General features: G+C 38.1%; 1 protein-coding gene across 1 annotated transcript in view; it reads left to right on the top strand.

Annotated features, from left to right (window-relative positions):
• LOC139126974 (SID1 transmembrane family member 1-like) overlaps positions 1-27,037 on the top strand; it is a 46,294-nt gene that overhangs the window by 1,606 nt on the left and 17,651 nt on the right. The window contains exons 2-15 of the mRNA XM_070692892.1: positions 608-769; positions 4,023-4,144; positions 5,212-5,361; positions 5,626-5,671; positions 6,946-7,044; positions 7,305-7,388; positions 8,168-8,264; positions 8,708-8,779; positions 10,811-10,907; positions 12,906-12,976; positions 13,565-13,665; positions 14,077-14,217; positions 14,347-14,420; positions 14,818-14,932. Coding sequence (XP_070548993.1) covers positions 608-769; positions 4,023-4,144; positions 5,212-5,361; positions 5,626-5,671; positions 6,946-7,044; positions 7,305-7,388; positions 8,168-8,264; positions 8,708-8,779; positions 10,811-10,907; positions 12,906-12,976; positions 13,565-13,665; positions 14,077-14,217; positions 14,347-14,420; positions 14,818-14,932 — 1,431 coding nt within the window. The remainder of the gene's footprint in view (positions 1-607; positions 770-4,022; positions 4,145-5,211; positions 5,362-5,625; positions 5,672-6,945; positions 7,045-7,304; positions 7,389-8,167; positions 8,265-8,707; positions 8,780-10,810; positions 10,908-12,905; positions 12,977-13,564; positions 13,666-14,076; positions 14,218-14,346; positions 14,421-14,817; positions 14,933-27,037) is intronic.

The raw sequence follows: 27,037 nt of genomic DNA, 5'->3' as shown, positions 1-27,037 counted from the left end.
GTTTTGAAAGGTTTTAAATATTGAAACGATAAATCAATAAATTTGAATAAAAGTAACCAAATCTATAATCTTTTTAAATCAAAATAAAGGTTCATGGTTCACATCTTAGACGTAGAATGTGAATTTTTCACAAAAATATGATATTTTTTTACTTAGAGCAAGATGGACGTAGAATCTACATTTTCATCGGAGTAAAAATTCAGTAGACGTTCGAAATAGCAACTCTGTACTGGAAGCCATTGTAAAAACATAATATGTATATAACTTTAACACATGCACGTCCAAGCAAGTTCTTCGTCGTCACAGAGAAATATGAAAGTTCTTTTCAAAGCATCATTAAGTTCCTTCGCAATGAAATGGTTTCTTAATCAAAGTATTCGGTTATCGGCAGTATTTTGAAAAGACCAGGACGATTATTATATTTTATAATAGGCACAGAACCAAGGAACGGTCCTCTTAATATTTTTGGACAAGTACCACATTTGTTTGGTATTGTTGGGTGGGATACCAGGATCCGGTTTGGAATAGATTATAGATCACAACCAGGTGCTCATTAATTCATTGAAGTGATGGATGCTTAACTAATTAACATGTGCTTATACTACAGATGGAGATGCAAATGTTATGTCGTCGTCTTATGCTGCTGGTGTTCCTTAGCGCTACTTCTACAGCAAATGCTTTTTATGAATTAAACACGTTATATCACGGCAACGTCAGTCAAGGTCAAGAAGTGCTCTACCCCTTCCAAGTGAGAGTCGGCATGAACAAGGTGAGAGAAAAGTTGTATTTTAACTTTGTATACGTCTAAGATCGTATGCAAACACTTCAATCGCAAATTGTAGGCATATAAATTTGAGGCGCAGATAATTTACATATTTAGTCTCATTCTACAGGCGTTGCTGATCAACCAATCATTTGTAGGAAACCAGCTCGCAGGACAGATAGCTCCAACAAACAGAGTGTTGATTTCCTGTGTCAGAATATATTTACAACAATACATGACGCTTCTGAATGAAGCACCATGTATTGTCACTATATTCTGTTATATCCTGAACATGTTTTTATTCGATAGGAGATCAAAATATTTTCCATATTCAGACACCCATGATTTGCTACTCCAGGGTGCGGCCGTAGGCCAAGCCCAGGTGCTGTAGAGACTTTCTGCAGGACGATTAGATCCTCGTATTCGAGACTCATGCTGCATGCTCCCGGGCGAAGCTGTAGGCCAAGCCCTGCTGCTGTAAATCCCGGGTCCTGGTTCACCTCGTTGACAATTAGGTCTTCGGCTTCATCCCTACGCACAAGGTTTGCTGTCGTACATCATTTCAACTTCTGTATTCCGAAGTTCAACCTCTTTCGAGAGAGTTATGACATCTCCCTTATTGTGAGAGACATTGGGGTTCACATAATTTTACTTGTAACCTGCGACAAAAAAAAACCTAACAACCTGACAACAACAATCGATACATTTATTGTTATTGGTTTAAAAGGTCGACCCATAAAGTAAAATGATAACAATCTTATGTGCGTGACATTTTTAGGTCGAAAAGTACGGCCTCCTGTAAAGCGCCCTCCCGCCTTTGAAACGGGATAGCTTGTGTAATTACGAGAGGTGAGCTTGCGAATTGGCTTGATTTTTCTAGAAAATGTTCTACAGAAGTCATCTTTTACAAACCTAAACTAGGAAAGGTCAGTAAAATAGAGGTTAGTTTAAAGCAAGAAAAATATCAGATATTATACTGTAAAATAAATTCAAATCGATCGCAAAATCCTAATTACATCAAAACACGACGCGAGACAACCATGCAGTGATCACCAGTTCAATGATTGCAAATTTAAGCAGTCTAATTTGATGAGAACTTTGTGTCTTAAAGAGAAATGAAATGTAATACATTTTGAACACGACACTAAATCTTCACGGCAATGTCCCAGCGATGTTAGCCTCTTATTATAAAAACAACTCGTTTTTCACATTATTGTTAAGCAATAATGCACTCCCTTCTGGTCTATAAAGGACGAATGCAAACTTTGCACAACATAATGAACAAAGTGGAGCCGGGTACAATATGGAGTGCAAAGTTTGCTTGAGTCCATTATGGGCCGGGAGGGTGTGCATTATTGCTATTATTTTATAGTTTTGGCAATGCCAGTGAATTTGTAGTTGTAGAAAACGAATAAAAAAGGAAATTTAAACTGAGTTTGAAGCCAGTGAGCGTCCTGACTCTGCACACATCACATGCACTCCACAGTGCACTGCACTGAACACGCACGTTCAGCACAAAAAATGACCAACACTTTCACGGTTCAATTTTGAATTGAAAAACGATATATTTTCGAAGGAAATGAAAAGGAACTGCATCCCTACCGTCTATATAAAACTTGAAACATCACCTTTAAATATCATGCCATTCAAAAAGCCGACACGGTGATATGCCAGAGATGAAGAAACCGGAATGTTCATGCATCGACATCAGCATGATCAGCGAGCTGCATGCCATTGTATCAGCTGATCAATACGATCATTATTATGTCGCTAGTAGTACAGCATTCATTGCAAACGATATCAACAGAGTTCAACATTGTTATTCTAATGTTTATATTTCAATAATAATGGTGTCTATAAATTTAATTTTCGATGGCTTCTTGAGAAGAGCTATTTTATTTCGGCGAACGAGAAAACTTGACGTAAACGGGTGCTTGAAAGGTACAGTTTACAAACATACTGGAGGGTTTCCGTACCGTCGCGATATCGAGAACAAGGCAAGGTAAAACCACAGACAAGGAGAAAAAAACGATGAATGAAAGTTGTCTCCGATTACAGTCAGTGCATCAAAATTAGGTGGCCGAGATGTTAGATCAACGGAGAGTCCACGGTCGTCATGATTGTTGGTAGTAGCTGACCTTGGACCAAGACTTTGAATGGCTCCGTAGTAATTTCCGTAGACACTTCCGGTCAAGGTTGATGACAGCAAGCTGCCGTTGTTGGCCCGTTTACGGCTGGTTCGAGTAGCCTTTCACGCTTGCATAGTTTACATGGCCACTGACATACATAATATGCCATGTGTCAAACCCAGTATCGTCTAGGAGTTTGCAAACGTACTGAGATCTGTTTCACCTATACGGCAACGAAGCGAACCATGTTGTCAACAAACGTAGTAGTACAACCAGCGTATCGGACGGGGACTGCATATGCTGAGCGCCAGCCAGACAGACGACAAGTGCATGCGTGAGGACTCAAAAAATGTGATAAATCGTACAATAAGACATTATTATCAATATTGTGCACCATTATCAAGATTTATAGTTTTGTGTATTACATGGTTTATCCGATATTTTCCCTCCTTTGAAATGCGCAGTCCTTTTTTCGTTTTCAAAAGAAAAACTTGCTCGCTGTCACCGCAATGCTGAATAATGGAATACATTATCAGTAATAATGTATGGATATGACGTCACAAAATTCACTGGTATTGACAAAGCTATAATATAATTGTTAAGCAATAATGCACTCCCTTCTGGTCTATAAAGGACGAATGCAAACTTTGCACAACATAATGAACAAAGTGGAGCCGGGTACAATATGGAGTTCGAAGTTTGCTTTGGGAGGCGGTACATTATTGCTATTACTTTATAGTTTTGGTAGTGCTAGTGAATTGGTAGAAGTAGAAATCATAAACCACAATGCTGGATAATCTAATACAATCGGATACATTATCTGTAACAATCTGAGAGTATGACGTCACGAAATTCTCTGGTATTGACAAACTATAATGTAATATACGATGAGATGCAGGATTGCAATTGGTTCTATCAGCGGATAGTAATTACAAGGCTAAATTTACCAGACAGCTAAGACACTGTACCATGACATAAATCAACGCTAATAGTTACAGTGCTTATGGATTCACCAGCTGGCATTGTGTACATATTTATACATATCTATATCTACACGGTTTACGGTTATGATTTCCCCATTGAACTTAAAAAGATGCAAGATGTTTATTTACTCAGGCTTTGTTTTCTAGACAGAAGCTGTTCGAGTAGAGGTCAGTAGCAGCGACGCTCAAGAGCAGTATCCTCTGTTGTTTGTCGTCACCCAGCAGGAAGGCATCATGTCGTGGAAATTACCTTTGCAAATAATGTCAGTGTAAGTATGAGATTGTATCATGAAAAAAAAAAAAAAAAAAAAAAAAAATATATATATATATATATATATATATATATATATATATATAATATACATTTATAATATACAATTTTTTAATTAAATCTCATGTCATCTCTCAATGTTTTACACTACTGTTTCATACCCGTGCCATTGACAATGACAATAAAGTCTCATTGTAAATTGTCTGCACCTGTCCTTAATTTTCATAATTTATGCGTATCAGCATATAATTGTAAGTAACATCAACTAAACCTTATCTGTTCTTGCTAATAGTGAGCAGAAACTGTATGGAAGATTTTACTTCAATCCGTTCAGTTATTCCTGCCTTAAGCTTGTACTTGCAAACGTACATCAAATACGCTTATCGGCCATTAGCTTTTATGTTATCTCTTAATGTATTTCAAGGCTGCCATCTCCTTGTGTGATCAAGATTTGCAGCAAGTTTCTTCATATTTTACTGCTGTTCATGATTTCTCTCCATTTCCTCTGAAATCATTGATTTCGCAAATTAGCATAAACTTTGTGAGCCGTGCTCACTAAAAACCGACCAGTTCTCGCAATTTCAAAATAAAATTACCTGAGTTGATTCCAATCTGATCAGCGTTTCTTGAGCTTTCGCGTCCGCGGACAGACAGACAGACAGACAGACAGATAGACATCGGTAGGACTGCTGCTCACGCATGTGATCAAATGAGCTAAAAGCAGGAAATGTGTCGTGCTAAAAGAAACGAAATACAATGAGTCACACCTCGATGTTGATATGTCGGACTGAATGGTTTAATTTGATCCGAGGTGTGACAGAAGTGTTTTGTGCATTACAACAGAATATGAGGTATGATGGCACTCAAACCAAACTTTAACTGATACAAAGTGCAAGTTTCTATAGATTTTCACTACAATGATGTATTTGGCGCATGCCCAGATTTGAAGTCAGTGATTTTGAAAATACTGGGTGACTTTTCCATAGGATAAGATCAATTGTTAATAAATAATATTCTAGTTGTGTACCAGCTTCGGGTAGATTATGTCATCTTTTTCTATTTCAGTCATAAATATGATACTGTAGGCAGGACAATGTGTCCGATGAACTTTGGTGACAAGGAAGTGAGTGATTTGATGGTCCGGGTGACGTGTTCTTCACCAAACGTAACTTTGTACAATCTCATTGTTAGCGATGTGAACGATTTTGAAATGCAGTAAGTCACTTATCGAAATTTGGAATCACAGCATGACTATATTACTTAATCAGTGTAATCTAGAAGACAAGATTGAGCAGCTAGACTGGACACCTACATTTTACCATTAAGTACGACCATTATGAGTTTACCTTACGTTGTTTGGAATCTTTGTGAATGAAAGCTGATATAGTACATCAAAGGCCGGTATCCTTTGCCGAATCTATTAATTTTCATTAGAAACAAAGGCATCATTTACATACAATGTATTATCCGAAATTGCAGATTGTCTACACCAAAGACAGTGCTGGCATCGCCATCAACACCACAGGTGAGTACAAATACATTAAAATTTAACGTGCCTGACCTGAAGAATGAGCACACATATATAATTCATCGGACAAACCAACACACTTGCTTTTGAGAGCATAGTGTCGTCACATCCAGCTATGTATGACCCTCCCGAGAGGGTATGCATAAAACTTCATGACCCTGACCAAACCTCCGGCAGAAATAATTTTAATGTGAAAATATCGCCATATGTATTTGTTCAGATTCACATACATTACTTGTAAGTTACTCATAAGTCGAAATGCATCGAGAAAATTGCCTAGTGTATCCAAAACGTATTTTCAACCTATGAGTACGTTATGAATACGATATGTAAATACATCGTAAGTTCAGCATGCCAGCATTTTAGAGAAATTTTGATACGTCGGCATACGTTGGCTAAATCGCCGATGTCTGACAGAGCCCTTTAAAATACGTTTTGGTACACTAGTCAATTATCTCGATGCATTTCGACTTCTGAGTAACATACAAGTAACGTGTGTCAACGTCTTACAACTTATGTCCCGCGTTTTAGGGACATAAGAGCCATACCTGGCATACGTCGTAAAGTTAGTACATGCACAAAACTTTTCGACGACCTCGCCGTACTGCGACGTATATCAGCGTGCTTCAGTATGCTCTTAACTTGTACATAACTGGCACAAGACCACTAATTAATTTCCCATAGGCCACCACAGTAGCGTTGAGCTCGATTTTTCCTATTTTAAAACGTTCAGCGGCACGAATCCTCTTAACAGGTGTTCGGTCAATGTCAGCTTGACTAATGATGAATTTTTCGTGTGGGCAAGTCCACGGAAATTTTGAGATAGGGATGAAAATAGCGCCCTCAGTTGTGTTTTTGACAAAATGCAGGCTTATTGTTATTTCTATGGCCCCCAGAACTCCTCATATTACCATCGAATGCTTCAGCCATTATTCACAACAGTCTGATTTTGATTCAGGCAGAAAAATATCTTTACAGAAATTCTTGACGTTAAAGTTCAAACTAAACAAGCATCCATGCTGGTATCAAAACTTCAAGGTCTGCACTATTTTTCTTCCGAACTAAGTGAATTAGTGATCTTGTGCCAACTTACCCATAACGTATTCGACGTACACCTAGCGTATTCTCCAAATTTATCATACGTTGACATACGCTAACTAAATAGTCAAGGTATGACAGGGCCATGACAGTGATAAGCCGGAAAGTGAAACTGTACATCTGTAATATCACAAACCATCCAATCATTAACTTTCATTTTCATTTATTTGCAGTACTACTACTTTAAGTTTCCTGAGGATGTTAATGCCGTGTCAGTACGTGGATATTCAAAGGATAAAATCTGCGCCAGCATATCAGTACAAGATGCTACGGTAAACAGAAAATAGCCTTCCTGCGTACGTTTGTACATACATACATGAATACATACATACATACATACATACATACATACATACATACATACATACATGCTAACCTTACCCACAATATGCAAATAAATAAGTGGCACCCTATAATAAGATTTTGATAATGTATAAAGCTCTATTTTTTCAACTATTAATAACTTCTCTAAATTTATTTGTTTGTAATACATCGACACAATAATTCTTCGTTTCTTGTCAACGTTTTTCAGTGTCCTGTTCACGACTTACTGAGTAATGTGAAATATATTGGAATGGTCCAATCAGTGACGACCCAGTCGTCAATTCCTGTGCAGGTCAGTTTTACTGTTAAGTTCTTTGCAGGTATTTTGTGATGTTCAGGTCGTTGACGTCTGCATTGAATACATGACGGTTTTATAAATGCGAGCAATTAAACATCTTTCATGAGGGAGCATGCGCCTTGAAGGGAAGGCCTTTTAAATTTTGCTCAAACTTTCCTTAATGCAAGTTTCAGCAGTTCGTACGACATCAAGTATAAAACTCAAGTGTCACTGTGCACAGTTTTGTACTGAAAAAACAAATTACCTAACATCTAGCGATATTTAAAACTTCAAAATGGCCTTTACCTCTGTGTTAACTCCTAGGGAAAATCACTGTTTCGATTTTAGAAAAATTCAAAAATAGACGGTGAACTCCAAAAGGTTCAAAATTATCCCCATAAGCGATCGATGAGGAAAGTACTGTAAAAAAGTGAAAGTTTCTCTTTTTATGCAACATTCGAAAGCTTTGCTCCAATATGCGTATTACAACATGTAAATCAGAGGAAATGATGCGCCGACTGAGTGTGACAAATGACTGACATCTTAAATCTAAAATAAACTGAACTCTGTCAACGTCTGGAAGTGAATCAAACAAACAGAACGATCTTCTTTCAAAGAGCGTGTTGATGTGCACTTGTCTGAAGGAGAAAGCATATTTGAGGAAAGCGAAATCTCGCGAACACAAGCTTACACTATCGTAACTACTTACATGATTTATACTTCTTCGTAATTTCGTAAATTTTATCTTTATGATGTTGCTCGATTACTTCTTTACCTTGTAATTGTTTTTTCAGAAAACCGTTTTCAAAGAGTTTTTCATCTTGCTGACGATACACCCCAGCGATACTGAATGTACTGAATTGAAACAAAGTTCGTCACATGATGATGAAGGTAGGGTTTTCCCAGACACTTCTGTTATATATTTTTAGAGTGCCATCGATAAGGAATCAAACTGTTCAGGTAAAAATTACAAGCTGTTTTCATAAGAATTTACTTTAAAGTCCTCAGGGTTTCACTAAGGCATCATTGAGTTTGATCAAGAACGTCCTCGTTGCGCCATCGATGAATAAGTTGATCGTTGTGGCTCTGTCATTTGGCCAAAAATTGGTCACTGGTCCCACTCATTTGTCCGGTTATGCTATTTCAGATAGCATAGCTATCCTTCGTTGTTGTTTCTATTAATACCACTGATGATTGCAAAGATACTTTAAATGTTTAAACATGATAAATTTCAAAGCTTTTTATTCTTCATATCTAGTTGCATTTGCCATTTCCCTACTTAATGCCATGTATTAAAACATATGTAATATTAGTATCACTTTCATTACATGAAGATAAGCTTTATCCAGGGTACCAAGGGGTCAGAATGAAAGAGATGATCATCAATGTAATCCCGACAATACCGGGTAAGTAACAATTTTCGAAATACAACCATTTTCAGTATTAGACAGCGAAGCCACTGCAGTGAACTGCAATAAAACTGCAACACAGTAACACATTGTCAACAGATACACAGCCCTCCTCAGCGTCGACACAATGTGGCTGGTGGAAAGCTGATAATGTACAGTGAGATTCAGGTGCCATTATTGTGCTCTTTACAGGTTTCTGATACAGTGGGTTGTAAGATACTCCGAAGAAAGTCAAACCTTCATAACTTTTATTTAGGCAAGCCAGTAACGAAAACATACGAGCCGACGATGCCTTTGAAATGTTTTATTTTTACTGCAACATAATGTACATGAACGAGTTACACGCTGTACTCACTTAAAGTTGTCCCTAATCCGCTCACAAATTCCTTTCTAAGATGGTAAAGTCGGCATATTTGACGTCTTAAGACGTACATTATTTTTGAGATACATCTATGCTCACTGGTATGGCTACTATATCCACTTTGTATTCATAGATGTCGTAGAGCTGTTTGCTGTGTTCGCGCTTGGCGGTTTATTCGATTGAGCTTGATATCGAAAGCTGGCGAGCGTAGTTTGACCCGATTTTTGGCAGGCCTTATTATTTAGCAAAGGGGTGAGGTATTTTTCAAAACGCGGAAAAAAACACTCATTTTACACGATCCAACGCCACACTAAACGTAAATATAAACGTTCTTCAAGTTGTGAAAACCTGTGTCAAAACCATCCCTTGAAGTGAGGTGGCCCAACAGCGAAATAATATCAACAAGTGATATGGTTGCCATCAATCTTCTTTTTCTATGAGTATAGAGAGGAATAAGCAATGTGGGTTTCAGTCGATTTCGCTAATTGAAGAACGCTCCTAAGAAAACAGTAATGACCAAAGTATGCATGTATGAAGTCAGTGATTTTCTTTGAAATAACTTTATCAAAAATAATAATTAAATATAGGGTATTCTTTCAATAACAATTACAATGCAGAGCAAAATTATTTATCCCAGTTGGGACGGCACAAAGCTCCCAAATTAGCCTCCAAAGAGTTTAGTGAGTGAGGAAGTCCTTTGGCTTGCAAGCTCTCTTGGGCCGAACCGTGCAGACGTTCAAAGAGCGAACCAAGCGAGAGTGTGAAGATCTTGAAAAGTCATAAATATACTGAAGTATACACTAACGTGATTCCTACCAGTATAGCTCAAAATCTGTAGCGTCCGGGGGGGGGGACTTAACCCAGACAACACTGGAGAATTTCTAGTATTTCTATTGATATGCTAATTACTGTTAAAAATATCTTACCTTGTTGTAACATTACCTCCTAGAAATTTCTAAGTGGAACTACTTAAATTCTAGGTCATGGAAGAGAATGATCTACATAATAAAGTACATCCACTGAACAAGTCCTAATGACAAGCGGAGACCATGTCATTGTCAATGACTCGATCTCGTTTACAGCTCGGCCATTCTGTCTATGCTGAGTGTTTACTAAGGCCATTTTATAGTAAATTGCGTGATATTGGCCTATGCTGAGTTTTGTATTTCATGACATCGTGACATAAGGTCCCGTGATTTACAATTTCAATAACTTCTTAAGAATAGGGTTTCTACATTTCCTTGCCAAAGTATTGCAGTACGTCCTGTCGACATTTGCATCCTTGAAAAGAGTTGCGAACTTGTGTCAATCATGCAAAGTGTTTCAGCCATTTTTGTTTTTCCAGGTGTTTTTTCTTGCCTTAGAATGATACCCAGTCTAATACCTTTCAGACTCAACAAAAGAACACTGTACAATATTTTAAAAACTCGGAATTTTTTAGTACAAGGTACATATTTTATCCTTCTTAGATCAGTCAAAAGAAAACATTTAATGACAATATTTATTATTACTTTTAAAAAATTTATGAAGTGTAATCAGTTGTGACTTTCCACATATGATTTAAGATTATAGGCACGGCTCAGTCGGAGAACTAGTGAGATCATTTTTATTCATTGTATGTCAATCACTCGCAATTACGGGACAGAAACGTATTTTTTTCTTTACAGAATCAACATACGTGGTAGGCACGATCGTAATTGTTTTATTCTATCTGTCTTTCTACGGCATCTACGGGTTACTCGTGCTGATACAGTATTGCCGGCGGTATGGCGTTATCTAATCCATTCGTTCATTTTATCAGCGTGTCTGTCTTGCAGATAGACAGACAGACAGACAGACAGACTGACTGACTAACTGACAGACCACTGCATGCTATGTATGTATGTATGTATGTATGTATGTATGTATGTATGTATGTATGTATGTATGTATGTATGTATGTATGTATGTATGTATGTATGTATGTATGTATGTATGTATGTATGTATGTATGTATGTATGTATGTATGTATGTACGGAAGGACGGAAGGACGGAAGGACTGACGGATGGACGGTGTGTGTATGTATGTATGTATGTATGTATGTTATGTATGTATGTATGTATGTATGTATGTATGTATGTATGTATGTATGTATGTATGTATGTACGGAAGGACGGAAGGACGGAAGGACTGACGGATGGACGATGTATGTATGTATGTATGTATGTATGTATGTATGTATGTATGTATGTATGTATGTATGTATGTATGTATGTATGTATGTATGTATGTACGTACGTACGTACGTACGTACGTACGTACGTACGTACATACGGAAGGACGGACGGATGGATTGGTTGATGGATTGAACCTCCTTTTATAAACACATTGTACATTATTAGCTAACATACCTAGTCCTGTGATATAAATTCAAGTCATCCCATTGATATGACATAAATTTTTCTAACAGTTTTTGCGTATTAGAAAATTGGTAGATGGATGGATTATGAAATGAACTAAGGTTTAATTAGTAGGCATTTGCAAGCAAAAGCGAAGTTCCAGAGACCAGAGCAGCGTAAGAAAAGGAGAGTGTGTGACGAAGATTGGTGCAGAATGATGCAGGATTTTAATATGCAAGCACGTACCTATAATGAGGGCTGATACAACAACAGAATAAAACTAAAAGCAAGGTAGTCCGGAGAATTACAGTACAGAGATTACAAATGCCTACATGTACGGTAAAAACGCAAAGATAAGCTCACATACGGGGGCGACAACGCACGGAAATGTATATCAGACGAGAGGAGACATCGGACCTAGGCCGTTGAACTTGAAAACCAAGGCCACATGCATTTTCATTTGATTAAAAGCAATTAACGCTTCATCTGTTAAGAGTTTTTACCACTGACTAAAACAATTTTCATTGCTATGTCGCTGTTTTCACAAGATACTGACCGTTTGATCTTGGAAAGTTGAGTTGCTTTTACGTGCAGCCAACGCATGCCGGTGCGGTGACAGACAGTTCACTATGAATGCCTAGCTCTGCATGGCAGGGCTGTGTGTTACCGGCGTTAAACGGCCTCCCACCACAGCCCTGCAGACTGATATAGAAAAAAACCGCTGGTGGCTCCTCAGAAATACGGCGGGCAGTTTCTCCGCCGAAACAGCCGATTTTGAATCCAAATTTTGCATTGATCTTCGTTTTCGAGCACACCCACCTCGCCTAGGTACACGATGTGCCCAGCCGCGCTTGTAAACTTACGCAAAGCCTACTTTTCTCTCTCTATGCGAGGGAAGCGTTCGTATCCGCCGCCATTGTTAATATCTGTATACTGTTACGCTGGTTTTCGCCCGAGTGCTCATATGTTGAAACCCATGAGCACCCGGGCGAAAACCAGCGTAACAGTATAGCGCCACGTACGGCGAGTATATAGAGAAAAATAAAAAGCAAAAAGCAACAAAAACAAAGCGAAAGAAAGCTAGAATTATTAATAGGTGAAGCAATTTGATATTTGTGCAATGCAAAATAAAAAATAAATAAATAAACAAACAAGAAATGCCCGTAAAACCCGTCCGAGCTGAGCGATGACGTCATAAGAGTGTCGCAATGCATTCTTGGTAATGAAGCATGTTCTATGGTAGTAATACGAGAGAAAGAAAGAAAGAAAGAAAGAAAAAAAAAGAAAGAAAGAAAGAAAGAAAGAAAGTGAGTAAAGAGCTGGTTTCTGGAACTAATAATAATTATCATCATCATCATCATCATCATCTTTTATTTCACCAGGGAGAATGCATATGACCTTATGCCAGAGACCACATCAGATGGGTCTGTGGCAAGAAATCAGAGTATAAATGGTGAGAAGAAGGTGTACTTGTACAGTTCGAAAATAAAATTGTAACTCAGACACATTTATTATGAAGCAAACTCTTGTTGCTTTCAAATGGAAGTTGGTTTTGGACCACAGGTCAACTCTTGGCTGAAGGCGATTATTTGATAACCTTAAACTGCATTTCTGTATGGCTTTCCATCATGGCCACTGAACTAAATTGGATGATGGCTATCGAACCACACAGAACATTGAAATGTTCTTCGCAAGCTTCAAAGTAATCTAAAATTAAATATTACACACAAAATTAAAGATAAACAGCATGTGGTTTTTGGCGAAGGATGATTTTAATACCATTTCCTGGGTATCAACAAAGGGTTTTGCGAATGCCAATACAGCCTCAAAAGCACATGTTTAAAAGCAATCTCTTTGCCAAAGCTACAAATATTTTGACTAATATTGATGTAAAACAAGTGCATTCCAAACAGTATGGTACTTTTGAAGAAGTTTCTGAATTTTCTTAATAAGTATCTGAATGTCTCATATGGCCACCAAACCAAGCTGCTCATGTATCTGTAATAGGTATGAATTGTGTAAAACGTTTCTGTGATTGTAGATTCTCTTTTCCATCTAGTGATAACAAATAATTCCAATGCTTATTTATGTCACGTAGGTGATGGAGACTCTTCAAACACGAATGAAGGGGATAACACTGAGGTATTTAGTACAGCAACTCAGCTCGATTAATGTTTCCTAATACATTTTGTAGAGATACAAAAATTGTTACTCAAAGTGACGTTGCACACAACGCAGTGTATTATGCTCCAAATTCATTCAATTTTCATTCATTTGACAACCCAAGATTAAAATACTGGCTGAGTCAACCTTTTAGCATGACAATCAGTCGTCAGTTTGCTGAAAGAGAAGTATAAATCTAAAATCACCCGATTTCCTGGCTTCTTTTTTCTCCCGATTTCAAAACTTCTTTCAATCTGACTGGCCAAATGTTTGTGAATTTTAAGTCACTTTAATAGCGCATACTACCTAAACAAAGTACTCTTGTAGCACGTTGGATAGCGGTAAAGGGAACGTTAGAGGATGACATTAACCATAAATTGTTTTTTTAAGATACCTATCAGTGTGGACCTTTTGTCAGACACTCCAAATGAGGAACAGACCGAGAAATACAAGCTGTATTGTTTGAATCTGATTCCCATCGCTATCTTCTACGCTTTGCCGGTCATACAACTTGTCTTGGCTTACCAACATGTAAGTATACATGCCAAAGTGCCAGAACAAAATTTGTGGTTACATGCATGTGTACACGTAGGAAATGCTCAATTTGAAAGGGGACACTGTAAAGTCATTTTATGATTAACGTCTTATTTTTTGTTTAAGGTATACCATGATAACGGCGACGAGGATATCTGCTACTACAACTTCTTATGTGCAAATCCCCTCGGTGTGCTAAGGTGAGTTTAATGTGTTGATTAAAATCTGTCCATAGGTCGACTGACTTGAACATTTTCACTTTTATAACAGTTAATTTGTAATACAGAAAACATAATTTTGACCAATATTTAGATTACCTGTGTAGCATTATCAAGGGAAAACTTACCGTTGGAATCTTCTTACGCACATAATAAAGAAAATGAAGGCAATGTGCGCTTTGGTCGATGTTGTTTAAGCGGTGGACAATCCCTGGAGAACTCCGGATAAAATATGGGAAGTCACGTTTTTGTCAGAGAGTCACAGTCAACAATTGCGATAAGCTAAATCAATATTCGATCACGAAGTACTGAAATATGACAGTGGACATGCAATACTCGGTCCATGAACCTAACAATTTCTTGATATTTGCCTTGACAGCTCTTTCAACAACGTATTCAGTAACATCGGTTACGTGTTACTTGGTATATTATTCCTAATCATCACTCGAAGGGAAGAAAATATGCATCAAGCATTATCTCCGGAGAGGACCAATGTAAGCATACAGGTATTGTTAAAGTTAAGAGAGAAACCTTGGTTCTTTTTCGGGTCGCAGCAACACCCAGACCAACGAGTATGAACGATTTTGCATTGTTCCCTATTATTGTGGTTACAGATGGGAATACCGATCATTAACGAAAGGGTGGGTCCCAACTGTTTTTAGAAATAACGAAACTCCAATGGTTGGGAAAATACCACTGTACCAAATTGCTAATTTGACCCACTTTGCCGGGGTGGGTAAATAATGGTGAAATATTTGGGGCAAACTTTGACTAGGTGTAAGCATTACTTAATGTTGTTATCATTCTTCCCCAGAGACAAAACATGCCAAAACTAGAAACTTTGACCTTATTTTAGCTTGTGATGACGATAAAATACAATCAGCTTTGCTTAACTATTTCATGGGGACATAGCAAATTAAAGTACCACCTTTGTCCCCGACTATTCACACCCCTTAGAGAAAGACAAAGTCTGTAGTGTGTCGTTCGTACAAAGTAGACTATTTGCACATTCTTTACTCCTACTGCAAAGTCAAGTCAAGTCGGAACTTTCACGAGTCAAAATAACGCTATCATTTTTTAATACTTTGACAGTAAGACATTTGGAAGCTAGAGACGGTGATGTTTCGCTTGTTATAATAATCTAATGGTATCATGGTTTTCATGGCGGGTAAACATGTGCGTATGTTGTTATTTAGCTAAGTGATAAACAACGACTTGTTTCCTCTGTGTGCGATGGTTATCAAAGGCTTGTTAAATACACTGCTACACGACTGTGTAAAAACTCTCTAATTTGCCCCACTTTGCCGGGGTGGGTAAATTATGGTGAAATATTTGGGGCAAACTTTGACTAGGTGTAAGCATTACTTAATATTGTTATTATTCTTCCCCAGAGACAAAACATGCCAAAACTAGAAACTTTGACCTTATTTTAGCTTGTGATGACGATAAAATACAATCAGCTTTACTTTACTCTTTCATGGGGACACAGCAAATTAAAGTACCACCTTTGTCCCTCATTATTCACACCCCTTAGAGAAAGACAAAGTCTGTAGTGTGTCGGTTGTACAAAGTTGACAATTTGCACATTCTTTCCCCCTACTGCAAAGTCAAGTCAAGTCGGAACTTTCACGAGTCAAAATAACGTTATCATTTTTTAATACTTTGACAGTAAGACATTTGGAAGCTAGAGACGGTGATGTTTCGCTTGTTATAATAATCTAATGGTATCATGGTTTTCATGGCGGGTAAACATGTGCGTATGTTGTTATTTAGCTAAGTGATAAACAACGACTTGTTTCCTCTGTGTGCGATGGTTATCAAAGGCTTGTTAAATACACTGCTACACGACTGTGTAAAAACTCTCTAATTTGCCCCACTTTGCCGGGGTGGGTAAATTATGGTGAAATATTTGGGGCAAACTTTGACTAGGTGTAAGCATTACTTAATATTGTTATTATTCTTCTCCAGAGACAAAACATGCCAAAACTAGAAACTTTGACCTTATTTTAGCTTGTGATGACGATAAAATACAATCAGCTTTGCTTAACTCTTTCATGGGGACACAGCAAATTAAAGTACCACCTTTGTTCCTAATTATTCACACCCCTTAGAGAAAGACAAAGTCTGTAGTGTGTCGGTTGTACAAAGTAGACTATTTGCACATTCTTTCCCCCTACTGCAAAGTCAAATCAAATCGGAACTTTCACGAGTCAAAATAACGCTATCATTTTTTAATACTTTGACAGTAAGACATTTGGAAGCTAGAGACGGTGATGTTTCGCTTGTTATAATAATCTAATGGTATCATGGTTTTCATGGCGGGTAAACATGTGCGTATGTTGTTATTTAGCTAAGTGATAAACAACGACTTGTTTCCTCTGTGTGCGATGGTTATCAAAGGCTTGTTAAATACACTGCTAAACCACTGTGAAAAACTCTCTAATTTGCCCCACTTTGCCGGGGTGGGTAAATCATGGCAAAATATTTGGGGCAAACTTTGACTAGGTGTAAGCATTACTTAATGTTGTTATCATTCTTCCCCAGAGACAAAACATGCCAAAACTAGAAACTTTGACCTTATTTTAGCTTGTGATGACGATAAAATACAATCAGCTTTACTTTACTCTTTCATGGGGACACAGCAAATTAAAGTACCACCTTTGTCCCTCATTATTCACACCCCTTAGAGAAAGACAAAGTCTGTAGTGTGTCGGTTGTACAAAGTAGACCATTTGCACATTCTTTCCCCCTACTGCAAAGTCAAGTCAAGTCGGAACTTTCACGAGTCAAAATAACGCTATCATTTTTTAATACTTTGACAGTAAGACATTTGGAAGCTAGAGACGGCGATGTTTCGCTTGTTATAATAATCTAATGGTATCATGGTTTTCATTGCGGGTAAACATGTGCGTATGTTGTTATTTAGCTAAGTGATAAACAACGACTTGTTTCCTCTGTGTGTGATGGTTATCAAATGACTGTTAAATACACTGCTACACGACTGTGTAAAAACTCTCTAATTTGCCCCACTTTGCCGGGGTGGGTAAATTATGGTGAAATATTTGGGGCAAACTTTGACTAGGTGTAAGCATTACTTAATATTGTTATTATTCTTCCCCAGAGACAAAACATGCCAAAACTAGAAACTTTGACCTTATTTTAGCTTGTGATGACGATAAAATACAATCAACTTTGCTTAACTCTTTCATGGGGACACAGCAAATTAAAGTACCGCCTTTGTCCCTAATTATTCTCACCCTTTAGAGAAAGACAAAGTCTGTAGTGTGTTGGTAGTGCAAAGTAGTCTATTTGCGCATTCTTTCTCACCACTGCAAAGTCAAGTCAAGTCGGAACTTTCACAAGCCAAAATAACGCTATCATTTTTTAATACTTTGACTATAAGGCATTTGAAAGTTATAGTCGGTGCTGCTTCACTTGTTATGATAGTCTAATGACATAATGTTTTTTACTGGGGTTAACGTGTGCGTATATGGTTATTTATCCTAGAATAAACAACAACTTTTTTTGTGTGGGGCGATGGTGGGACTTTTAAATGCACTGCTACACCACTGTGCAAAAATATCTTATTTGCCCCACTTTGCTTGGGTTGGTTTAGTATAGTGAAATATTTGGGGCAAGTTTTGACCAGGTGTTGGTATCATTGAACACTTATTTCATTTTACTGTAGTGGTAGAACATGCTGAAACGGACAATTGTGAATACATTTTTACTTGCTTGAATTGTGATAACACTACAATACACTTAGTGTTGCTTACTCTTACTTCTGTGGAAAGTAGACTAAAGATCAAAAACAAAGACTCTCAAACAACCACCGCCAGTGTTTATGACAAATAAATCAGATGTGTGACGTGAAGACGAATGTAAATAACCATACTGCCACAATTCACATAACCAAGGTGTGTTCAGACACAGAGAAGGAGTGGTTCAGATTATCTATTATACCTTCCACGACAATCGCGTCCATTGTGGTGCAAATTAATGCTAATAGCCTTATCAAAGCCTCATTAGCATCAATTGCATCACTGCCTAATCAGCACAAATTGACGAGGTGGTCATGGAACACACCTTGGTCAAATTGAAGGATGTGTGGTAATTTGTTTGGTCTATTGGACAAGTAACATTTTAGATTTTAAAACTTACTTTTTTGGAAACTGATAGTATTTTTCGGGTTCTACAAGAAAGCTCCTACAAGCTCACACTTTTTACGTTGAAACACTTGGGAATATACAAATGACAAAAGAAACTGTGTATCAACCTTTTCTTCCGACATTTTCTTGCATATTTTTGTGGGACTTCACCTATAAGGTCAGACTTTCTCAACTACAGCAAATTGAAAGCGATAATTATCGCCTTTTTCCATATACCCTTGGAAAACTTTTTCACCTTAGTGGAAATTTTATTTTCACTTCAGGCCCGACTGTCTCAATGACTCCACATTTCACTCTCAGCACGCAGCTGGGAGATGGCAGCCTGGTCGGCAACACTGTTGATAAGGCCATTAGCATTAATTTGCATCACTTATAGGAGGTATTATTTCGTCGCCACATTTAATTTCGGCTTTGGCTTCAAAACTTTCAATTCGGGGAAACTGATAGTATTTTTCGGGTTCTACAAGACTACTCCTACTGGCTCACAATTTTTCCTTGAAAAACTTGCTAATATACAGATGACAACATCAAACTACAGCTATTTTCTAAATTTAGTTTTTCTTAGTCATTTCCCGATATCTAAACTTGCTGCTTGATTGGCATTTCAAAGCCTAATAAACTCCATTGATGTACTCAGATAATGATAAATTTATGACAAACATTATAGCTTTTCCCTGTAATCGTATACCAAGCGTACAGCTAAATCGGGAGTATATTTGAAATTGATTTTCATTACACTGGCATCAGTCCGCTACTCCTGCATAATGAAGAAATGGCTTTCAGGGAAATAGGATATAGCTTTTTTTTTAACAAATAATGATCCCTCCGGGACTGTGAACAAATTATATCATCACGTCGTGAAACACGCTCCCAATCGCAATGGATGTGTCATTCGGTACACAGCAGCAATATATCACTTCTAAATATTCAGTGTTACAGGATTTATCTATCCATATCCATTATTCCACTCTACTGTCTATGAGTTGTCAGAAAAACTGGCACAGAGGTTTCATTTGATCTCATAACACGCGCCATGGAGGTATTGGAGAGCTCTCCACTACCTCTATATGCACTTGCCCAGTGATCATTTAGTGCAGTATTGACCTCCATGCACATGGTCCAACGTGAATGGCGCAAGAAATTTCAAGTCGTATTTAGGTCACGTTATCAACAGACCTTAGAAGTTTACATCCATGAACAAACAGCCTGAGCTCGTTCATAGTATCACATGTCTGTAGGTACGGTGCCTTCACAAAAGGACTGTGAAGTAGGATACCACAGTGGTGGCAGTGTACGTTCATATTCACATAGTAATTCTGTATCAACACAAAACATCAGTATCAACCAACATGCAGTTACTCTGAATACAATTATTCAGTGGTAAATTGGTGCGTGGTTACAAAAATTCGCTAATGTGACTGGAAAAGAGACATTTCGGTGAAGAATTGTAAGATAACTGGTTAAGGTAGAGCTTAGAAACTTTCCCAAATGAACCTTCTAGCCATTTTTTAGCAAAGCAAGAATAAAAAATAAAGGTCACCGACGGGTGCAAGGTTTGGTGCTGGAGACGTAAATTACCAAATATTTACAGATACTTTAAAATTAGCCGTCATCCCTGTGTTAACTCTATGGTTAGAATGCTATTTTAGGATTTTCGAAAAACTAAGACGGTAAAGTTGCTTTTACTCCAAGAGCTTTAAAATTAGCCCCAATGTTGTTAATCAGAAAAGACTGTAACAATTTGAAAGTCCGAATTTCTCCCCCTGACGCATTCTGTTAATGCAGGGGACAAGAATTGTCGAGTCATTAAAAACTATCATGGACGTTTTGACATCCATGTTGGAATTGAGCCTGTGACCTCATCTCAAGATCGAACTTAAAGCGTCGTCAAGAATCACAAAATTTCGGATAAGTATCTACTCTGCCTATTATCAAACAAGGGACGACAGTTTCAGAGGAGAATTTCCTTCAGGGGCTTCAAAATAACATTCTTTGTTTGCGTATAGCGCCAAAGAATCACATTGTCATTCCACAGCCAGATTACGGCTACGTCTCGCCATGGCTTATATCTACACCAATAGCCAAACACACAAAATCAAACACAAACACAGAGAACGAAAAAAATAGTGTAGGCGATGTGTGCAGCCGCTTTCCCTTTATTACACTGAAAATCATACGTCAACACACAACAAAAATATCACAATGGTGTAGATTCAGAGACGACATTTTCCTAATCTTTATTGGAACTGAACACGAACTCCACGAATTCATTACAATGCATCCCACTTTCAAATTTTCATATGAAAGTTCCTCACATGAAATAACATATCTTGACCTGGTCATTTACAAAGATCAACGATACAACAACGAAAACATGCTAGACACGAGAACACACACAAAACCAACAGATACATTCCAGTTCCTACATAGAAAATCATGTCATCCAAAATCAACCTTCAAGGGCCTAATCAAAGGCGAAACATTAAGGTACATGAGGACATGTAACAATGAAGAAGACTTCAACTACAAAGTCAAAACATTTAATGAAAAGCTATTACTGCGAGAATATCCACAACAAGAAATATCAAACATCAATGCGGAAACAAATTACGCAACACGAAGAACACATTTAAATCACAAACAAACGCACAACAACAACACAAATAAATTGATATTTTCTACCACGTATAGTCCACACATCAAAACAAAAGACATCAAACAAGCACTCCTGAAGAACTGGGAAGAAATAGAAAAAGACCAAACACTAAATAATTTATTCACGATGAAACCGATCATCGCATACAAAAGAAATCCAAACATTAGCGACACACTCATAAATGCACAAGTACACAATCTTAGAGAAACAACCGAACAAAATGAAACACAACAAAATGACCCGAATATAAGTATTCTAGCCTCCTTGCTAGACGAACAAAACACTGACAATAATTAAGCCACAAACAGTGAAACATAAATCAAAGGAGAGCAAACTCAGAAAAAGCGACTGAGGAAGAGACCACACACTGGTTTCGAAACGTAGCGTCAAAGGATCACCCTGTCATTCGACAGCCAGATTACGGCTACGTCTCGCCATGGCTTATATCTACATCAATAGCCAAACACACAAAATCAAACACAAACACAGAGAACGAAAAAATAGTGTAGGCGATGTGTGCAGCCGCTTCCCCTTTATTACATTGGAGAATTTCCTTCAGGGGCTTCAAAATAAAATTCTTTGTTTGCCGTCCCCGTGCTGGTAGGTTTTCGGAGAAAATTAAGGAAACAAACACAATGTTATGTACATATAAGAATATTATTTTCCAAAGGAAACCAAAGCAAATCTGAGCTCATATTAATACAGTTATTTTTTTTCTCGTTTGCTATCTGTTGGGTTTTTCATAAATACAAGGACGACAAACAAAGAATTCTCTTTCAATGGCCTTACCGCTTTGGACCGATTGGTGCGCTTGAAAGAAATCGGACACTGCGAATCATAGGCCCTACAGGAAACCTTGTAGGTTCTATGGGTCAAACGTTTGGTAAAGACTATCGGAAGCTCGGTCCTAAGGCACTAAGTCTCAAGAAGCAGTTTCTATATGACCGAAATTCCACTCGGCATACTTCAAACAGAAAATTTGTAGTAATCTAAGAGTGAAGAACGTTGCAAAGTAATATATCGATAATGATCAGTGAATAAGATTGAAACGTGAAAAACCAAAACAACGCTACATGATTTTGCTTCCCTTAGCTGCACTCTAGCAGTCCGGAACAAATGTTAATTTGCACCATATTTTCTCTGACACCGCATCTTTGCTACTGAGCGTAAGCGGAAAGAAACCCAGCATTGTTTGGATTTGTTTACAGAACCAGCTCAGATTTGGATAAAGCACGGTCCCTCCACAAAACCCACGCTTGGAGATTCACACTGTGGTGTACACAAACCATGGATGTAAAAAATAGATGCACAAATGTTGTCGTCTTATTTTTGAACAAATTCGACGAAAAGTAGGTGCAAAAGATCTTCGATTTCAAAACTAAGCATTGGAATATACAGTGTGTATTTACGGTGACTTTTTTAATTAAACACACTAAAATAGCCAGATTTTCTTGAGATCTCGCCCGTGTTGCTTGGTTTCTAGCTGTGCACGCTTAATCGAAGCATGAAAAGGGAGGCACATTGCATTTTAAGGATCGCCGTCATCTTGCTTCCTTTATTTCTCGCTTGCCCGTCCCTTTAAGGTATTCCAAAATATGACTGTACGTCTGTCTCTTGCAATTTTTCTGTCAGTCAGTGTGCGAAGGTGCGACTTTGCCAAATGTTTAAATGTCACATATTTACCATGCTGTATCGAAGTTTGACTTCGGCGATTTTGGGAATCTAATATCGATGATAAATGATACTAGAAAGACTTGCCTACTACTTCGATACGCCGGCTATGTGAAATCGCAGATATTTATTCCATATTTACCGGCGATTTCGGGACTCTTATATCAATACTAGACGATACCAGAACGACTTGCTGTGTGCCTCGGCACGCCTGGTCTGTGAAATCGCAGACTTCAGTGTCCGACTCTAATTTCAATACTAGAGGATACTAGACTTTTAACTCGAGGGTAAATTTGTGACATCGTGTATATTGGAGATTTTACCACCTTACAGATCTATGCTAAGTTCCTTAGTCCGACACTAACTTCGATACTACACGAGGAGATATTTTACCTCTGACAAAGGTTAATGAACCTAGCGGTCAGTAAAATGGTTAATTAAAACAACAAGATTTCAATAAGTCGATATGCATACAAACCATATTTGCGACAAATTTACAAAGACACAACATATGTTTGAATGATGAAAATAGTCAACACTTATTTGAAGGAACCTGATAGTTTTACGTGAAGGGTTTGCAATGTTTGAATATTAATTGTGACACTGATTTTTACATTTGGATGTATCATTTTATCTTTAATTCATGTCTATCGTATGATCAAAGCCATGCATTATCGATAACGTTTAAAATCCCATTGTAAAACAATATTGAGACATTTGAGAGAGAGGAGCATAACGGATCCAAGACATTTAGACCATGGGACAAGAGTACATGTATCTTGGGTGATGGTAACTGTCAAGCTTGTCTATCCAGAAATAGAGGACACCGCGACATTGCACTTTTATATGATATCCGATATTTACGGCTACTAGACTATACAATATCGAAGTCAGATTGGCTTGGCTAGATCTATAAAGGGCTGAAATCTCCGATATATATCGGATATTTACGCGCTATTTCACTAAATCTAGTATCGTCTAGTATCGAAGCTAGAGTCAGTCCTTGGAAGTCGGGTTTGACCAGAACTGTAAGGTGGTGAAATATATCGGATATTTACTTGCGATTTGACAGAATCCAGTATGGTCTAGTATCGAAGCTAGAATCAGTCCTTGGAAGTCGAGTTTGGCCAGAACTGTAAGGTGGTGAAATCTCCGATATATATCGGATATTTACTTGCGATTTGACTGAATCTAGTATCGTCTAGTATCGAAGCTAGAGTCGGTCCTTGGAAGTCGGTTTTTGGCCAGAACTGTAAGGTGGTGAAATCTCCGAGATATATCGGATATTTACTTGCGATTTGACTGAATCTAGTATGGTCTAGTATCGAAGCTAGAGTCAGTCCTTGGAAGTCGGGTTTGACCAGAACTGTAAGGTGGTGAAATATATCGGATATTTACTTGCGATTTGACAGAATCCAGTATGGTCTAGTATCGAAGCTAGAATCAGTCCTTGGAAGTCGAGTTTGGCCAGAACTGTAAGGTGGTGAAATCTCCGATATATATCGGATATTTACTTGCGATTTGACTGAATCTAGTATCGTCTAGTATCGAAGCTAGAGTCGGTCCTTGGAAGTCGGTTTTTGGCCAGAACTGTAAGGTGGTGAAATCTCCGAGATATATCGGATATTTACTTGCGATTTGACTGAATCTAGTATGGTCTAGTATCGAAGCTTGAGTCAGTCCTTGGAAGTCGGGTTTGGCCAGAACTCTGAGGTGGTGAAATCTCCTATATATATCGGATATTTACGCGCGATTTGACTGAATCTAGTATCGTCTAGTATCGAAGCTAGAGTCGGTCCTTGGAAGTCGGTTTTTGGCCAGAACTGTAAGGTGGTGAAATCTCCGAGATATATCGGATATTTACTTGCGATTTGACTGAATCTAGTATGGTCTAGTATCGAAGCTAGAGTCAGTCCTTGGAAGTCGGGTTTGACCAGAACTGTAAGGTGGTGAAATATATCGGATATTTACTTGCGATTTGACAGAATCCAGTATGGTCTAGTATCGAAGCTAGAATCAGTCCTTGGAAGTCGAGTTTGGCCAGAACTGTAAGGTGGTGAAATCTCCGATATATATCGGATATTTACTTGCGATTTGACTGAATCTAGTATCGTCTAGTATCGAAGCTAGAGTCAGTCCTTGGAAGTCGGGTTTGACCAGAACTGTAAGGTGGTGAAATATATCGGATATTTACTTGCGATTTGACAGAATCCAGTATGGTCTAGTATCGAAGCTAGAATCAGTCCTTGGAAGTCGAGTTTGGCCAGAACTGTAAGGTGATGAAATCTCCGATATATATCGGATATTTACTTGCGATTTGACTGAATCTAGTATCGTCTAGTATCGATATTACAGTCCCGAAATCGCCGATAAATATCGGGTAAATATCGGAGATTTCACAGATCCGGCGTGCTGAGACACAAGGCAAGTCATTTTAGTATCGTCTAGTATTAGAGTCCCCAAATCGCCGATAAATATCGGGTAAATATCGGAGATTTCACAGATCCGGCGTGCCGAGGCACAGGGCAAGTCATTCTAGTATCGTCTAGTATCGTCTAGTATCGATATTAGAGTCCCCAAATCGCTGAAAAATATCGGGTAAATATCAGAGATTTCACAGACGCGGCTTCCATGGGACAACTGCAGTTCATTCTAGTATCGTCTAGTATCGATACTTGTCCCGAAATCGTCGATCTGTCAAACTTCGATACTAGATTGTAAATATCCGATATTTAAAAATTGTGCAAAGTCGCGCCTTCATGCAGAAATAATAACTATGTAGTACCAACGAACCGTGAACTTCCCGTGTATAGTCACTACTTTGAAGAACCCAGGTACCTCTCTACAGGCCCTCGCCTTTCCCCTCAAAAAAAAGATAATAACAATACTATATTTGTGAAAGCGCGGGTAAATATCCAAATATCGGTTATTATGTATCGGAAATTGCGGGTAAATATCCGACATATATCTGAGATTTCAGCGTCATTACAGATGTGAACAGACCACAGCTTCGATATTGTATAGTTCCAGTAGCCGTACATATCCGATATGATAATCATATAAAAGTATAATGTTGCGGTGTCCTCCCCATTCATTTTCCAAAAATATGACCCTTTGGTTGACACATTAAGCTTATCTTTGCTACTAACTCATATTTATTTCTTTATTGAAAAAAGCCCATGATCAAGGATTGTGTCGTAGAAAGATTATGGTCAAAACCTCGATTGATAAATGCACAAACATTTTCTATCCCGCTGTCGTTATATATATATATATATATATATATATATATATATATATATATATATATATATATATATATATATATATATATATAGTGTGTGTGTGTGTGTGTGTGTGTGTGTGTGTGTGTGTGTGTGATATTAATGTTTTGCGCTTGAAGGGGGGCTCTGAAAAATATGTCTGATTATCATCAAAGTTACACCCCCGAAGGGTTTGCTAAAAAATGCAACTGAATGATGAAATTTGTGACTGGCATATTGCATTTTAGGTAAGTATAAGCCCATGTCAAAATTCACAAACATGCTGACTCCCCCTATTGGGCATTTAAAAAACATATTGACCCCCCTCCCCCCATCACGAAAGTCAAAAACATGGTGACACCCCTGTCACACAAGTCAAAAACAGGGTGATGCGACCCCCATGAATCCACTGGCCCCCAGGCCGAAGAAACTGACCTGTCCCTATAGTATTCAGTACACTCCATATTGCCAACATTAGGGAGCTTTCAGTAATTTATGGGGGATGGGCCGGGGGAATTTCGCGCACACTTGTACCGTAAAATTTGACCCTCCGCCTATCGTCCTGTCTAAAATGTGACCCTCCAAACTTGACCCTCCCCCAACCACTGCGGTATTCTCCCCAGGAATAACTAAAACAGTATCAGCTAATTAACATAATAATTGGTTCAATTGTTATGTTAGGGACAAATTACAGAGGGGAGGGCTGGTGTTTTTGGGGGGACAGTTAGAATTAATATCACGCAAGAATTTTTGAAGAGGTATGGTATTTCATACATTTGAGGGAGGGTCACCATATTTTGCGCAACTATAAGAAGGCAAGATGTGGCTGATATAGTGCTT

The sequence above is a fragment of the Ptychodera flava genome, unplaced genomic scaffold (assembly GCF_041260155.1).
Source record: "Ptychodera flava strain L36383 unplaced genomic scaffold, AS_Pfla_20210202 Scaffold_28__1_contigs__length_4768798_pilon, whole genome shotgun sequence".
NCBI lineage: Eukaryota > Metazoa > Hemichordata > Enteropneusta > Ptychoderidae > Ptychodera > Ptychodera flava.
Note: the sequence above shows the minus strand (reverse complement) of the source record. Positions and strands in the feature narration are given on the sequence as shown.